General features: G+C 39.1%; 1 protein-coding gene across 2 annotated transcripts in view; it reads right to left on the bottom strand.

Moving 5' to 3' along the window:
- The window catches only part of PUS7 (pseudouridine synthase 7), a 46,665-nt gene that overhangs the window by 4,538 nt on the left and 24,019 nt on the right, over positions 1–18,108 (bottom strand). For both annotated transcript variants that reach the window (XM_065884058.1, XM_065884059.1), the window contains 5 exons: positions 9,475–9,603; positions 8,707–8,832; positions 3,289–3,350; positions 2,266–2,426; positions 1,151–1,277 (listed from right to left, as the gene is read on the bottom strand). In XM_065884058.1, coding sequence (XP_065740130.1) covers positions 1,151–1,277; positions 2,266–2,426; positions 3,289–3,350; positions 8,707–8,832; positions 9,475–9,603 — 605 coding nt within the window. The remainder of the gene's footprint in view (positions 1–1,150; positions 1,278–2,265; positions 2,427–3,288; positions 3,351–8,706; positions 8,833–9,474; positions 9,604–18,108) is intronic.

Here is an 18,108-nt window from a genome sequence, read left to right as displayed (position 1 = left end):
TAGAAAACTAAAAATAATCTGTTTCTCAGCTACACCCTCACGTTTCAGGACTCCTGGCTTTTAGCTTCTTTTTCCTCATCAGACAACACTACCAAATACTATCTGGAAAGTTATCACAGATGAATGCGTTTTGCCAAAAGCATAAACAATGGGAAAAAAAACCCCGTCTGTATTTAGAGGATGAAATGTGGTGGCACAGGGGACATTAAAATATACCAGATGTGATCAATATTGAGTGAGGAAAAATTAAATCAGGAAAAGATTAATTAAAATTTCCATACAAATGAAAAGCTTTAGTTCATTTACTGGGCACACCTGCAGATGAGCAGACTGTCTCCAGCAAGTAGCCAGGAAGAAATGGACTTTGGAAACAGACTTGATTTGATTCCCAGACTTCTCTCTTTTTAATTTTTTTTTAAAAATTAATGTTTATTTATTTTTGGCCACACTGAGTGGCATGTGGAATCTTAGTTCCCTGACCAGGGATCGAATCCACGTCCCCAGCAGTGGAAGCGCAGAGTCTTAACCACTGGCCCATCAGGGAAGTCCTAGCCTTCTCTTTTTTTTTTAACCAGCTGTGGAAACTTGGGGTTAGTGACTGAACCTCGTGTGAGGAACAGACAGAATGCTTCACAGTAATACTGAGTTTTAAACTAGAAGATGCAGGTAAAGGGCTTACTTAGCAGAAGGGCCAGCACACAGTAAGGGCTCAACAGCAGATGGGACTGTTTGCATGTCTACGATATCACAGCCCCATGTAAAGTGCACTCCAGTCTTGTGTTGACTTAAAGAAACTCTTTAAGACTGGCCAACGACAGCAGGGAGGCTGAAGTACACCCAGAAGTGTAGAGAAGTATTAGCTAGACCCAGATTAGGGTTTGCAAAGGGATCTTAGGCAACACTTAGTCCAAATCTTATCCTAGTTGAGAAAATGGAAGCCCGGAGAGAGTCAGGTGCATATTTTCAAATCAGATGCCTATTTTTCATTACATATGACAGATCCATACCAGTCAGTCTGAGCTTACAATGTCTTTCCCTTTCAAGCTTACCAGACAGCTATCTTAACCAGCAGCCAGGCTGGATGTTAAGCACTAGTGTCAAATAACTGAACCCAAGTTTGTGTGAGCAAGGATGGTGTCTGCCCTCTTACCTCCTTTGAGAACAAGGTCCCCCGGGACAGGGTTCAGTCCATACTCTTCAATCCTCTTGCTCACCATGTTGTTCCACACATAGCTCTGATAGCTATGAATATACATTAAGCGATTATTTCTTGGTATCTGATGGGAGAAAAATAAAAAACAGGCAAGAGAAAAAAAAATACATTCCAAATATTAAAAGTACTGTACTTTCCAAGACATCCCACTTGTTTAGTGGTGCCCCTAGTACAAGAAACTCGTAACTTCAATCTCCCATTTTTCTAACAGCCTATAGAAACAGTAACTGACACACAGCCACCAATTTTAGAGACGGAAGCCCTCAGACTAGGGGGTGTTCATGATCCGCAGCAGCTGCAGCGGCTCCCGTTTTGCACCCACAGTTCAGACGTTCATGTGAAGAAAGCAAGTGCTTTGGAATTTATACCCTCAATCAAAGATACAGACTTCAAGCTCAAGGAATTTACACCTCAATCATAGAGCTAACAGTGCTTTCTAATTCTATGGAAGGAGAAAGCCTGTATGACTGAACTGACAACTAATTTCCTCCAGCAGGAATCCTGATTTTTTTGTACATCTGGGGGAGAGTAACCAAGACTTACAGTTAGGAGTTAAACTTTAGTCTATCTGTACTATAGAATGCAAACACCAGTATAGGCTACACTTACCATGATGCTACCCAGTCTTGAATCACCACAGAGAAACCACACTAAAATGTAGTCATTTAGATCACTTACTGTGCAACCCTCTCACTGAAGCAGGTTACAGCTCTGATGCTACAGAGACTAAGAAATGAACTCTATGATGGGTTCTGAATTTCTCAAATACCAAGATACTTAAATTAAACTTCCTTGTAGGTATTTTCCACACAGATGCTTTCCTCGTGCCTTGCATGTTAACAACCACTGCCCCACTGCCTGCACCCACCACCCTCCCCTATCACCACCCAGGGTCTCAGCAAGGATCCCGCAGGCAACACCCCTCTCAGAGATTGCCAAAGGATCCTTATTTACCTTCTGTTCTTCCAAAATTTAGTAAAATATTTAAAGATAAAAAGTTCAAAGCATTGAGCCACCTCAAGTCAGTGCCTGACTTCACAAATTGCACTCACTATGCCAAATGCAGAGACTATATTCTTCAGTCCGTATTTTGAAAGTCCTCGGAGAAGCTGCCCTTCCACACACCTTTTGACAGGTAGTTTTCGGAGGGCAGCGGCTGGGTCTTTGGTCTTCGCCCATTCCTCCCTGCATTTAACCAAGTACCCCTTTTCAGCTGGTGGGGGGAAAAAAAGCTGTGATTAAACAATTTATCCAAAAGACAGTTCTATAACTTAAAACACTTCACAGAGAACACAAAATTAGAAAGTGCTATTTGTAAGAGAGATACTCTGAAGCGCTTTTGGTCACCTGCGAATAATCATCACAAAAGTGAAAAGATGGGAAGGACAGAAAGTTTACAGAACTAGATGGCTTTCAACATGCTACCACCCCAGGACTTAAAGCCAATGACTGTTCATTATCAAGCTGACTCAACATCAGACAAAACCTTGGTAGTCCTTTCTTCCTTCCCTCTCTTTTTCTATTGTATTGTCAAAGTTAATGGATTACTTTCCATAAAATTAGACCTTATCTCTTTTAACTTGCAAATGAATAATTATCCAAAGTGGGCATAATTATTTTGCTGATTTGTAAAGTGGTACTTAAATCCTTTTCCATACAGTATGACATTAGTTTTTAATGAACTCTCCAAACTTAAAAATCCTCAGTGTGTTTTTGCCAAGTTTTTATATTGTATCACATTTTGCTTTAACAAATTAACCACAGTGAAATCTGTTTGGATTCCTATATGTTCAGAGATTTAATACTGCATGGAGAAAAGGAAATGAATGTATTCATTTATGAATTAATAAATTAGATGAGCTAAAGACCTGAAAATAAGATATAAATTATAAATCTCAAATATATACATAAAACTTGTGTAAAAAAAGACATAAACTATACTTTTTACCTTAAAAACAGTTTTAAAAATTCTGAAATAATGACCCCAATTTGTACCTATACTTCAATTCAAAGCAATTCCATGAATACCTAGTCATATATTCTTTTTTTTTTCTTAAGATTATTTTTATTCTCACCTCCAGAACGGGGTTTCAATATTAAATCCATGACTTCAGCCCAGGAATTTTGTAGTATAGCTCTAAAATTAAACAGCATTTATTTTACTTAATTTTGCATTAAGATGAATCTTATTTGCCCAAGCCTGTGGAGTAACAAACCATATTAACTTTATATATTTTATTAAACTTAAAATAAGCAGAAAAACTAATATAATAACATAGGTTTCAAATGTAAATGTCAAAAGAACTTAAGAGAAGAAAATTAAAAATATAATGTTTACTCATAACATTTAATATCATTTCACAGTTTTAGAAAGCTGTTATAGTATAAATACTACCTAGTCATGCTTTAAGCTGATATACATGGTATTATCTGTATAAATCAAAGTTGTCTTTATATACTAAAACTTATTTGAAACTTCTCAAAAAAAGTCTCCCATGTTAAATACTTTCTTGCCTAGATAAAGAGAATAAATACAATTTATCCTTCTCTATTATTCTTGCCAAAATGGAAGTATCTTTACATTTGCTGATTATAAGTTATACATGCTTCTTTAAAATTAAACAGTACATAAGAAAGGTTACCTGCTATCTAACCTTTAAAAAATAAACACTGTTAACACTTCAGAGAGTAGTTTTCAAGACTTACTTGATCTTTAAGTGTATGCAGTTTCTTCTTTAACTTTTATTATACTCTCTTTTATCACACAGAGGTTGTATTTCATGTATCATATCTGAACACTTTTTATAGTTAAGATTTCTGCTCTTGGAGTCATACTGAGAAAGGCCCTCCCTACCATAAGAAAATAAAAATCCCTTCTATTAATTTTTCTGTTTTTCTACTTCACTAGCGTTTTTATTTTTCACGTTTAAGTTAATCTATATATTTCTATGTATTAAATTATATAAAATGATGTTTTATCTACTGATGAGATCATATGGATATTTAACCTACTAATGCAATGAATTAGATTAATAGATATCCCACTGCTGGCCATCCTTAAAGTCCTGGAACAAGCCATGCTCTATCAGTCTTTAAATATACTCCTGAGCGACACATTATTCAGCTGCCTAGGCCTTCAGTAACATTTCCAAAAAGAGTACAGTATTAATTCAAGACTAGGAACTAGTGTGCCAGATTTCATGGAAAAAGACTTCTGTGCTCAAAAACCTTTGTTATCTGGCTGGCCACTTGATTTTGTAAATAGTTTTATTGGAAAACATCCGTGACCCTTAATTTATGTACTATTTCTGGCTACTTTCACACTGTAACAGCAGTGCTGAGTAGCTACTACACACACTCCATGGCCCACAAAGCCTAAATATTTACCTTTACAGAGAAAGTCTGCCAACATCTGGTGTAATATATTAAAATTTCTCAACTACAGGACTTTTTAACACTTTTAAGATACTACCACACACATGAAGGTTCAGTATATATCGCCATATTAATATATATACTAATTTGGTTTATATTTGGTTTATAACAAATATATATTTGGTTTATAACAAGCCATCCTATCTGGCTCACCACACATTAAAATGTTTTCTATTTTTCTGACATTATCTTTCCTTCTTCCACCTTCTTTTTTTATTTTTTTAATTTTCTAAAAAATAAATTTATTTTATTTATTATTTTTGGCTACATTGGGTCTTCATCGCTACGTGCGGGTTTTCTCTAGTTGCGGCGAGCGGGGGCTACTCTTCGTTGCGGTGCACGGGCTCCTCATTGCGGTGGCCTCTCTTGCTGCGGAGCACAGAGCTCTAGGCAGGTAGGTTTCAGTAGCTGTGGCACGCAGGCTCTAGAGCGCAGACTCAGTAGTTGTGGCACACGGGCTTAGTTGCTCCGTGGTGCGTGGGATCTTCCCGGACCAGGGCTCGAACGCATGTCCCCTGCATTGGCAGGAGGATTCTTAACCACTGCGCCACCAGGGAAACCCTAAGTTTTTTAATATGGTGTAAAAGTAAAGTTCCAACTTCATTTTCTTTTTCTTGCAGGTGGACAGCCAGTATCCCCAACACTTACTCATTGAAAAGTTGTCCTTTCGCCAATTGAATGATCTTGTCATCCTTGTCAAAAATCATCTAACCATATATATTAGGATTTGTTCCACTTTTTTTTAAACAGTTTTACTGAGGTATAACTCACATACCACATAATTTATCCTTTAAGTGCACAACTCAATGACTTTTAGTATACTACAGAATTTTGCAACATTACACAATCAATTTTAGAACATTTTCATCACCCCGAAAAGAAATCCTAACCCTAACCCATCAGCAGCCACTTATTCTCCATGACCTCTGCCCCATCAACTTTCTGATTCTATGGATTTGCCTAGTCTAGATATTTCATACATAATGAATCATACACTATGTTGCCGTTTGTGACTAGCTTCTTTCACTGAGCATGTTTTAAAGGTTTATTCAAGTCATAGCATGTATCAGTCCTTCATTCCCTTTTACTGCTGAATAATGCTCCATTGTATTAATATGCCACATTTTGTTTATCCATCTATCAGCTGATAGACACCTGGGTTGTTTCCATAATTTTGGCTGCTATAAATATCAGTGTAAATTTTCATGTTGGACATATGTATTCGATTCTCTTGAGTATATTCCTAGGAACCCAACAGCTAGGTCATATGGTAACCCTATTATTTAACCGTGTAGGGAAAACCCAGACTATTTCCCAAAACGGCTGCACCATTTTAGATTCCCACCAGCAGGTCATGAGAGGTCCAAGTTCTCCACATCCTCAACAATACTTTTTTTTTTCTTTTTTGGCTGAATTGGGTCTTCGTTGCTACACGTGGGCTTTCTCTAGTTGCGGCGAGCCAGGTCTACTCTTCATTGCAGTGGCTTCTCTTGTCGCAGAGCATGGGCTCTAGGTGTGCAGGCTTCAGTAGTTGCGGTGCACGGGCTCAGTAGTCGAGGCACATGGGGGCACGGGCTTCAGTAGTTGTGGCTCACGGGCTCTAGAGCACAGGCTCAGTAGTCCTGCCGCATGGGCTTAGTTGCTCCACAGCATGTGGGATCTTCCCGGACCAGGGATTGAACCCATGTCCCCTGCTTTGGCAGGTGGATTCTTTTTTATTTATTTATTTAATTATTTTTATTTTTGGCCGCGTTGGATGTTGGTTGCTGTGCGCGGGCTCTCTCATTGCAGTGGCCTCTCATGTTGCAGAGCACAGGTTCTAGGCATGAGGGCTTCAGCAGTTGCAGTACGCAGGCTCAGCCGTTGTAGCGCAGGGGCTGAGTTGCTCCGTGCCATGTGGGATCCTCCCAGACCAGAGCTCGAACCCGAGTCCCCTGCATTGGCAGGTGGACTCCTAACCACTGCGCCACCAAGGAGGCCTGGCAGGTGGATTCTTAACCACTACACCACCAAGTCCACTTAACCACTACACCACCAAGTCCCCCACCCATACTTCTTATTGTCTGTCTTTCTGATTTTAGCCATTGTACTGGGTGTAAAGTAGTATCTCATTGTGGTTTTGAACTGCTTTTTCCCAGTGATTAGTGATTCCTTAGTGATGTCAAGCATCTTTTTATGTGCTCATTGGCCATTAGTCTATGTTCTATGGAGAAATGTCTACTCAGATTTTTTGACCATTTTTAGGTTATCTCTCTTTGTTTTTGAGTCATAACAGTTCTTTAAATATTTTGGATTCAAGTCATTCTTCCACCTTTAAACTATAAACTGAGGGTTTTTTTCTTTAGGTGGTCCTGTGGTGGTAACAGTGGGCTACTCTGAAACTAGGAAACATTCTTGTGTTTTACAAATTGTTGGTTAGGAATTCTGAATGGATTATATACTGACTTTATACTTGGGCATGTTAATGCAACTTTGGCCCTGAATAAATCTGATGTCACTTTCATTAGCTATTCTACATTATCTTTGGAGTGCAAAATTTACAGGGTCCCATGGCTGCTGTTCTGCCGAATTGGCTACCAATTCAACGGGTGATACAGCCTTCTCTTAAATATTCTGTCTCACAGTACAATTAGCATCTTCATTATCAATGTCCTCTGAACATTAGCAAGATTGAAAATATTATCTTTTATTATCTAATAATAGTGATTATTATTTATTACAGTGTTCTTCCTGGCAACATTTTTTTTCTCTGGTTAGTATATTCTAATTTTAATATATTACTTTCCATTTATTGAGCACTTCCTATCTGCTAGGCATAGAAACAGGTATTGCATAGACTTCAGCTTACTTCATTTTCACCACCCCTGTGAGGCTGGTGTTATCCTTTCCATTTCACAGATGACTAATGGGAGGCTCAGAACTGAAATCTGACTTCAATGCCTGAGGGGTTTTGTTTTGTTTTGCCTTTTTTTTTTTTTTTTTGGCTGAACCGCAAGGCTTGCGGGATCTTAGTTCCCCCACCAGGGACTGAACCCAGGTCCTAGGCAGCGAAAGCTCACAGTCCTAACCACTGGACGGCCAGGGAATTACCCCCTTCTGCCTGAGCTTTTAACCCTAACACTGCCTCAGAGCGGTAGAGGAAATACTACATGATGTCTTTCATTTTGTGCTCTTAAAGATGCATGAACAAATGCAACTTCATGGAGTCAGCTGCTGAGCCACGGACTTATTCAAGAAGAGCCCCTCTATTCTCAGTGCTGCACCTGACCAACTAGTGAGCCTGGGCAGGCTCCCCAAGCCGAGATTTCATCTTTGCTAAAATAAAGGATTTGAAGCACCAGGAAGAACATGAACTAAACCTCTCAGATCACTTCCAACTCAGACTTCCACAGTTCTAACTGCCACATGAATAATTATTTAGGTAACACAGTCTCTGCTGGACAGCAGGATAGCATAAGTAAGTTTATAAACCCAAGTATTTATTGATGGGATTCCCACTCTAGCTCACCGTACAGGGATTTCCTGTTATCTCAAAGCTAATCAGAGAGTTCTTAAAATAAATTTTACTTGCTAATTGCACCCTATACCATTTTCTTTAAAGGATGGGGGAAGGGCAGGTACAGGTTTAAGAAACTAGGAAGCACTTGTTAACAGAGATCATAAACTACACCGTCTCCTTCAGGCTACTTTGGGTCTGAGTTACCCAACTGCTACTGTTGGGTCACTTACTGAGCCAAGATTTACCTGTAAAAAAGAAAATCAAATAGAATCCCTAGATGGGCTATCAGGGGAGAGAGAAAAACTTTACTTTTCAAGTTATATCTTTTTGAATTCTGATTTATTTTTTCACCTTGTGCATGTATTATCATAAAACAGAAGGAGGCTGTGGATCAGTTGGTCATCCAAAAGGATGAGACACACTGCTTCGTTTGGCCCAGATTTCCATTTTTTCTAGGAAATCTAGAAATAATTAAAAACACCACCAACAAAAAACATCCTGCTTCTTTTTTTTAAGGAGAGAGCTCTTTTAGACGAAAGTTAAGAAATTAAATACAAACCTTCCAACTTGATATGTGGGGACGGCTGTGGTTCCAAACCTTTGCATTCCATAGTAGTTAATAAATCCAATCTCCTTGAGAGAGTTCATGGCTTGTTCCACTTGGTCATCAGTTCCAGTAATATTTCTGTAGGGGCCCAAATTACCCAGAGAAAAAAATTTACAGGCCAACACATTCAGGGATGCATATCACAAGTGACATGGCTTGGCTTCTGTGCCTTTCCCTTGCCCCCTGCAGCTTTCTACCTCCTGAGGACACTGTCTTTTTAAAAAATTGTGACATATACACAACACTAAATTTACCTTTTTAGCCATTTCTAAGTATGCAATACAGTAGCATTAAGTACATTCATAATGTCGTGCAACCTTTACCACTATCTTCATCTTCGCAAATCTAAACTCTGCACCTATTAAACAGCAGCTCTCCACCTCCCCGTCCGCACCTTATACCCCAGGTAACTTTTATTCTACGTCCTAGGTCTATGAATTTGCCTATTCTAGGTACTGAATATGAGTGGAATCATAGGCCGTCTTTTGTATTTCAAGGAGACGGCTTCTTTCCAAAGGTGGTGCTGAGTTTTTAGAGGGGTGGGCGTGTTGGTACAAACACTGCAGCTGTGTTTGCTCTCCCAGCCTCATTCGGCCCCACCCCGCCTTCCTGGCTGCCACGGGCATCTGCACCAGCTCACTGGGATTAACTGTTCTGAACAGACTCAAGGTGACACAGCAAGACCCTCTCTGGTCTGCATTCATACCCGCAGCTCTTTACCTGAGGACAACAGTGAAGTGATTCCCTTGAAGCTCTCCCAATTTCAGAGGGTTTTTCTGATAGCTGAAATTCCCTAGCTTAAAGTTCATCAAGCACTTATTCAAGTGGGCAAGTCTTTGTGCAGTTATTCTAAAAAATACGAAATAAAAAAAGAAGCAGAAAGAGGGTCATGAGCTATCGCCTGGCTGAAATGGTCTAGGACACTTTACTACAGAAAACGGCAGCTTGAAATGAGACTACACACTATGACAATGCAAAACAAAGGCACTGCAGCTGGTGGGGTGAGTCTACCTTTCATTTGCCTCTGGAATGTTCCTCCAGCATGAGGACACCTGTTCCTATTGGAATGATGTAACCTGGGCAATGTTTATATTCTTAGAGCCTCATGTTACTTACATACTGATAATGGAACAGTATCATCTGTGAAATTTTCTAGTTTTTGTGAGGGAAGAGGGGTGAGAAAGGGAGCAGAGAGCAATCCCTACAGGTAAAAAGATAGTTATTAAGCATTAAAAAAGTCAATTTTCATTTTCGTCCCTCAGAAAAGTATTGTAAACTCGCTACAGAAAACTTGGAAAAATACAGAAAAGTACAGAACAAGAAAAAAAAAATTCAGTTTCATCACCTGAAAAAAAAATCTGTTAATATCTAACTTTGAATTTCCTCCCATTCTTTCTTTCTTAAATTCATGTCAGATATATTTATATAATATTTATCTTTATCTGACTATATATATGTAGTCAGAATCCTACCATAATCTGTACCCTCCTGCTATCATTTAAATGGCATAAAATTTTCATGAAAAACTTCTTAAATAGTAATACACATAGAAAAAGAAATACAGTACTGAAAGGCCTCTGTTCTATCTCTATCCCTCAATACCCCTCCCCACTGGCAGCCAACATTAAAAGTTTCTTGTCTATTCTTCTAGTAACACTTTCTGAACACACAGGTATGCCTATTGTGTGAACTGGATGTAGAGTGCTCATCAGTGGCCTTGAATTCACTCTTCTCTCTTTTTGGAATTTCTTTGTAAGCTTTTAACACATATGTTATATATACAGAAAAGTGCACAGATCGTAAGTGTTCTGCTTGACAGATTTTCACAAAGTGAACACAACCATGTAACTAGCATCCAGATCTTCCCTTTCAAAAAACAATTTTTGTTACATTATAAATTGTTCAGCATCTTGCTTATATTCACTGAAAGAACGCATATTACAGACTGGGCTTATGCATACAGTCCTTCTAGAGCTGCCTCACTCTGTGTACAGCTTCAAAGAATGGCTGCTGCACTGCCTGGATCCTTTCTCTGACCTTTATCTGACCAGTCCCCTGTGATGGGCATTTAAATTGCTACCTATCTTTTGCTATTACAATCCATTCTATAACACATACCCTCGTATAGACTTCTTGGTGCATCTACATAAGTGAATGATTCAGATAAGCCCCCAGAATTAGAAGGCAGGGATCTTAAATTTTAACCCCTATTGCCCTCCAAAACAGTTACACCAATTCACACTCACACCATTAATATGTAAGTGCCTACTTCCTCAGGCCTGTGTCTCCTCACACAGCATGTTATAAACCTTTTTGAGCTCTGTCAGGCTGATAAGTTAAAAATGCTATCTTGGGGCTTCCCTAGTGGCGCAGTTGTTAAGAATCCACCTGTCAATGCAGGGGACACAGGTTCAAGCCCTGGTCTGGGAAGATCCCACATGCCGCGGAGCAACTAAGCCTGTGAGCCACAACTACTGAGCCTGCGCTCTAGAGCCCGAGAGCCACAACTACTGAAGCCCACGTGCCACAACTACTAAAGCCCACGCACCACGATGAAGAGTAGCCCCCCGCTTACCGCAACCAGAGAAAGCCCGCACAGCAACGAAGACCCAACGCAGCCAAAAATAAATAAATTTATTTATTTTTTAAAAATGCTATTTTGATTTTTATCTGAATGCTTCTTACTATGAGAGAAACTAAACATTTCTTCATTATCTTGACTGTGAAGTACCTGTTCGTCCTACTACTTATTTTTCTATTGGATTGTTAATATTCTTCTGTTTTCATATATTAAGGAAATCTACCCTTTACCACATAGCTTGCAAATATTATCTCCCATTTTGTGAGTTTATTCATAGTATTTTACACTTTAGAAAATTTCCCAACTTCATGTTAAAAAAAATCAAACTGGAGAAAATTGGCAACACTATAACGAAAGATCTTATACCTCACCTGTAGATTTACCAATTGCTAACCGTTTCCCAGATTTACTTTACATATATTTCTAGATATATGAACACCCACACATTACACATATGCGCATACATACACACATGCAGGTAAAACCTATGTATTTTTCTGAACCATGTGAGAGTGACCTGCAGACCTAGGGACACCTCACCCCTAAAGTGACTGCAGTGTGTCTCCTAAGAACAGCAGGGTCTCCCGCGTTTCTAACCACCAGTCACCCTCACGAAGCCTATGTAAATTCAAGGCCACTGATGAGCACTCCACATCCAATTCACCCAATTCCCCCAATAACATCACTTAGATTTTTTTTTTTAAACCTCCTTAAATTCAGGATCTAATCAAGAACCAGGACAATCATTGTTTCCTCACATTAAGGTGCCCACATTTTGGTGGGAATATCACGTAGGTGATGCTGTGGCTTTTTCAGTGTATCGCAGCAAAACGGTACCTCTCTCTCCTTTCCCTTTTTTAGTTGGTAATCTGTGGGGTGACATTTTAAAAATTCTGTGACTATCCTCTTCCCCCATAGTCTTTCATCCAACTGTTTAGGTACCCGAGGATAATTTTTTATTATCATTATTTTTTCGCTGTGCAGCACGTGGGATCCCAGCTCCCAGAACAGGGATGGAACCCGCACTGCCTGCATTGGAACCCCTGGACCAGCAGGGAAGTCCCCCAAGGGTAACTGTTGGCTGAGGCAAGTATTACTGTGTTGACTGCAAAAGACTGTTTTTCTATACCCACCATTCCTCCTATATTAGTTGGCATTCTTCTACAAACAGGACTGTACAGTAAAACTTTTTTTTTTTCATTTTCCCATTTAGGTTGTTAGATAATATAGAGCAGAGTTTTCTGTGCTATACAGTAGGTCCTAGTTGGTTATCTTTTCTTTTTAATTTTTATTTTATTTTGATTTAAAAAATTTTTTTTATTTATTTATTTTTGGCTGTGTTGGGTCTTCATTGCTGTGCACGGGCTTTCTCTAGTTGAAGAGAGAGGGGACTACTCTTTGCTGCGGTGCGCAGGCTTCTCGCTGTGGTGGCTTCTCTTGTTGCACAGCATGAGCTCTAGGCATGCGGGCTTCAGGAGTTGTGGCTCGCAGGCTCTAGAGCACAGGCTCAGTAGTAGTGGCGCTCAGTAGTGGCTGCTCCGCAGCATGTGGGATCTCCCCGGACCAGGGCTTGAACCCGTGTACTCTGCACTGGCAGGCAGATTCTTAACCACTGTGCCACCGGGGAAGCCCTGATTATCCATTTTAAATACAGCAGTGTGTACATGTCAATCCCGAACTCCCTAACTATCCCTCCCCCCTACCCTCCACCCCGGTAACCGTAAGTTCATTCTCTAAGTCTGTGAGTCTGTTGAATTTCAGTTAGTTGAAATTTAGTTAGTTGAATTTTTTTAAAATAGCTCTGGGATTTAAGTCTATTTAGGAAGGGTGTGCCTAGTCAGAGATTATTTTTTTTAAATAGTATCCCCAGGTATAAGTAGAGTACTTTTGCAGCTGTTTTTTTTTTTTTTTTTTAAGAATTTGTTTATTTATTTATTTATTTATTGGCTGCATTGGGTCCTCGTCGCTGCGTGCAGGCCTTCTCCAATTGCAGTGAGCGGGGCTACTCTTGGTGGCCTCTACTGTCACGCAGCACGGGCTCTAGGCGCGTGGGCTTAGTAGTTGTGGCTCGCAGGCTCTAGAGTACAGGCTCAGTAGTCGTGGCGCACGGACCTAGCCACTCCATGGCATGTGGGATCCTCCCGGACTAAGGCTCGAACCCGTGTCCCCTGCATTGGCAGGTGCAATCCTAACCACTGAGCCACCAGGGAAGCCCCAGTTATTGTTGTTTTAGAGTAAAAAGGGTACTTTTCCTTTTGTTTCCTTCTGGCCAACAGTAGTGACGTACTTTTCATCATGTCTCATTTACAGCAGTGCTGGCCTCCATGCTGTCCCTAACATACTAATCTTGACTTACTGGTCTTTTAAAGTCTACAATGGTTGTGGCAAAGAAGAAAAGAACTCTGGTACTGGAGTCCCAGGGGCTTTGACTGGCAGTTTCTGTTTACTGTCCCCAGTCAATTACTGATGCCCAAAGTGGCTCATTTAGAGAGGAATGGGAGGAGGTCAAGTCCTCCCGCTCTGCTTTAAATTATGGACTCTCTTCATCCTAGGTAACAAGGAGGTTAAGGAAAGAAGAGGGGAAAGCTGTTCACACACAAGTCAGTAACAGTATCAGCTGCTGCTCAGTGGCTTTGGTTCTGCATTTTAAATTATCAGCATACACGTATCTTTTGGCTTTTTGTCTTTTTTTAAAAGGTAGATTGAGGAGTATAAATACTATACCAAGCACCTGGTTACAAAAGATAAATATTCATATTACATCTATCTGTAATATCATATATCTCTCTCTCTCCATCTATCTTCGCAGTGACACTGTGGCTGATACCACCTTTCAAATGGCTTTGTTAATATTTGGCAAAGCTTTGCCTCTTCCAGTGAAGACATATAAAAACTCAGGTAAGGAGTCAATTTAATTTTTTTCAGGTGGCTACTCAGTTATTTCAACAAATTCACTGACTCAAAACTTTTCTTTGGGACTTCCCTGGTGGCACAGTGGTTAAGACTCCATGCTCCCGATGCAGGGGGCCAGGGTTTGATCCCTGGTCAGGGAACTATATCCCACATGCATGCCGCAACTAAGAGTTCACATGCCACAACTAAGGAGCCCACCTGCTGCAACTAATAAATTAAAAAACAAACAAACAAACAAAAAAACAACACTCTTCTTTGCTGATTTTAAATGCTACTTGCTTACACACTAACTCTGTGGCTATATCTGGGCCTGTAATTATTCTAATGCTACCCGTTTATGTGCCAGTATCATATTGCTTTAACTGCTATACTTTTTTGGCCATGCCACGCAGCATGTGGGATCTTCGTTCCCCAACCAGGGATCGAACCCGTGCCCCCTGCCTTAGGAGTGTGGAGTCTTAACCAATGGACTGCCAGGGAAGTCCCTACTATACTTCTATGATATGCTTTAAAATATACTGAGGCTGGACAGCTACACGTAAAAGAATGAAATTAGAACATGCTCTAACAACATAAACAAACTCAAAATGGATTAAAGACCTAAATGTAAGACCAGATACTATAAAACTCCTAGAAAAAAATATAGGCAGAACATGCTTTGGGCTTCCCTGGTGGTGCACTGGTTAAGAATCTACCTGCCAAAAAAAAAAAAGAAAAAGAATCTACCTGCCAATGCAGGTGACATGGGTTTGAGCCCTAGTCCGGGAAGATCCCACATGTTGCAGAGCAGCTAAGCTCGTGCGCCCCAACTACTGAGCCTGCGAGCCACAACTACTGAGCCCATGCACCACAACTACTGAAGCCTGCATGCCTAGAGCCCATGCTCCACAACAAGAAGCCACTGCAATGAGAAGGCCGCGCAACAGAACAAAGACTAGGCCCCGCTCGCCACAACTAGAGAAAGCCTGCACACAGCAATGAAGACCCAACGCAGCCATAAATTACTTAATTAATTATTTGAAAAGAACATGCTTTGACATAAATCATAGCGCTGTTTTCTTGTGTCCATCTCCTAGAGTAATGGAAACAAAAGCAAAAATAAACAAATGGGATCTAATTAAACATAAAAGCTTTTGCATGGCAAAGGAAATCATAAACAAAACAAAAAGACAACAGACTGGAAGAAAATATTTGCAAATGATGCAACCAACGAGGGCTTAATTTGCAAAATATACAAACAGTTTATATAGCTCATTATCAAAAAAAAAAAAAAAAAAAAAACAATAAAAAAATGGGCAGAAGACCTAAATAGACATTTCTCCAAAAAAGACATACAGATGGCCAACAGGTACATGAAAAGATGCTCAATATTGCTAATTATTAAGAGACATGCAAATCAAAACTACAGTGAGGTACCACTTCGCACCAGTCAGAATGACCATTAAAAAGCCTACAAATAACAAATGCTGGAGAGGGTGTAGAGAAAAGGGAACCCTCCTACACTGTTGGTGGGAAGGTAAATTGGTAACAGCCACTATGGAGAAGAGTATGGAGGTTCCTTAAAAAACTAAAAATAGAGTTGCCATATGATCTAGCAATCCCACTCCTGGGCATATACCCAGAAAAGATGAAAACTCTAATTTAAAAAGATGCATGCGGGCTTCCCTGGTGGTGCAGTGGTTAAGAATCTGCCTGCCAATGCAGGGGACATGGGTTCGAGCCCTGGTCCGGGAAGATCCCACATGCCATGGAGCAACTAAGCCCGTGCGCCACAACTAATGAGCCTGCGCTCTAGAGCCCATGAGCCACAACTACTGAGCCCGCATGCCTACAGCCCATGCTCTGCAATAAGAAAAGCCACCGTAATAAGAAGCCCGCACACCAGAAGGAAGACTAGGCCCCGCTAGCTGCAACTAGAGAAAGCCCACGCACAGCAACGGAGACCCACCGCAGCCAAAATTAATAAATAAATTTATTTTTTTTAAAAAAAAGATACATGCACCCCAGTGTTCATAGCAGCACTATTTACAAGAGTCAAGACATGGAAACAACCTAAACGTCTATTGAAAGATGAATGGCTACAGAAGATGTGGTACCTACATACAATAGAATATTAACTCAGCCATAACAAAGAATGAAATAATGCCATTTGCAGCAACACGGATGGACCTGGAGATTATCATACCAAGTGAAGTAAGTCAGACAAAGACAAATATTATATGCTTTTACTTATATGTGGTAAAAAATATATATACAAATGAACTTATTTACAAAACAGAAACAGACTCACAGACATAGAAAACAAACTTATGGTTACCACAGGGGAAAGGGGGAAGGGAGGAATAAACTGGGAATGTGAGATTAACATACATACACTACTATATATAAAATATAAAGCAATTATACTCCAATAAAGATATAAAAAAAATAAAGAAAAAATAAAATAAAGTTGTACTGTATAGCACAGGGAACTATATTCAGTATCTTGTAAAAACCAATAATGGGAAAGAATCTGAAAAAGAATATATGTGTGTGTGTCTGTGCGTTTATATACATATATATATATATATATATATATATATATAAGTATAAAACTGACTTTGTTGTACACCTGAAACAATGTAAATCAACTATACTTCAATAAAAATAAATTAAAAAAAATTGAAACAGGTGGTAAGTTAGAGAAATCGATTACTATAAATCCAGAAATATCTTAGGGTGGAAAGTGTGGTTAAAATGTTTTACTAGTCTAAGTGTACAATTTACCCCACAGCAGAAATCATCATGAGAATGTTTCAATAAAAACATTTTAAAAATGAAAATATATATGTATTTATACGTATATATTTTTTATAGATATGTCATATATATATATACTGAGGCTAATACCTCTTTATTATTCACTTTGTCCAGAATTTTTATGGCTAGCTCTGTGTCTTTCCCACATTATGATCAGCTTGATTACACTGAAACATTCTATTGGAATTTTCATTAGTATCAGCATAAATTTATACATTTATTCATTAGAGAACATTTATATGTATCCAAGAACAGGTTATAGCATTCATTTATTCAAGTCCTTTTACATCGATCAATAGCATTTCAAAGTTTCTTCATAGAGAGAGGTCTTATACTTTACAAAAATCTTTGTTTCTAGGTATGTTCTTTTCTTTTAAACTTTTTCTGTGTAAAAGAGTTTTTTCCATTATAATTTCTAACTGGCTGTCATCTGAATATTGATTTTTGTACATAATCTTTCCTATCTTGTATAACTTTCAGTCAACTCCTTGCATAGAAACAATAATATATCAGTAACAAAAACTGCAATTTGGCCTCCTCCCTTCTAATTTTTACACCACTTATTTCTTAATTTTGTTTTCTGTATTACAGTATGCCTAGAACAATGATAAATAGTGGTAATAGTGTGGTCATCTTTATTTACTTTGTTCCCAGCTCTAATAAAATGCTCTAGTATTTCACCATTAAACAGGACATTGGCTTTTCAGTTGAGACTTTCACACTTTGCCCTTTCCTTTAATAAAGAGCCTTTTTGAAAATTACAAATAATCTAATATGGTCAAAAATAATTCATCAATTGGAATTTACTTATTTAGCCATTCATTTAAGATTTTCCAGTTTGGGTCACCTGGGTTGTTTACAATTTTTCAAAATTACAAATAATGCTGCACAGTGTATCACTGTGCCTAAGAAAGCCGTTTTAAGTTTTTCTGAATTCAGACTTCCTCTGAAAAGACATCTACGCTGAGAACTACCAGAACAAAGAGCGCTTGTGCTTCACTTTGTTGAATACACTTCTCTCTTTACTACTCTGGACTGTGCAGTGTTTTTCAGCCTTGGTC

Source organism: Phocoena phocoena, chromosome 9, assembly GCF_963924675.1.
Source record: "Phocoena phocoena chromosome 9, mPhoPho1.1, whole genome shotgun sequence".
Lineage (NCBI taxonomy): Eukaryota > Metazoa > Chordata > Mammalia > Artiodactyla > Phocoenidae > Phocoena > Phocoena phocoena.
The sequence above is the reverse complement of the archived record's forward strand: the minus strand, read 5'-3'. Positions and strand labels throughout refer to the sequence as shown.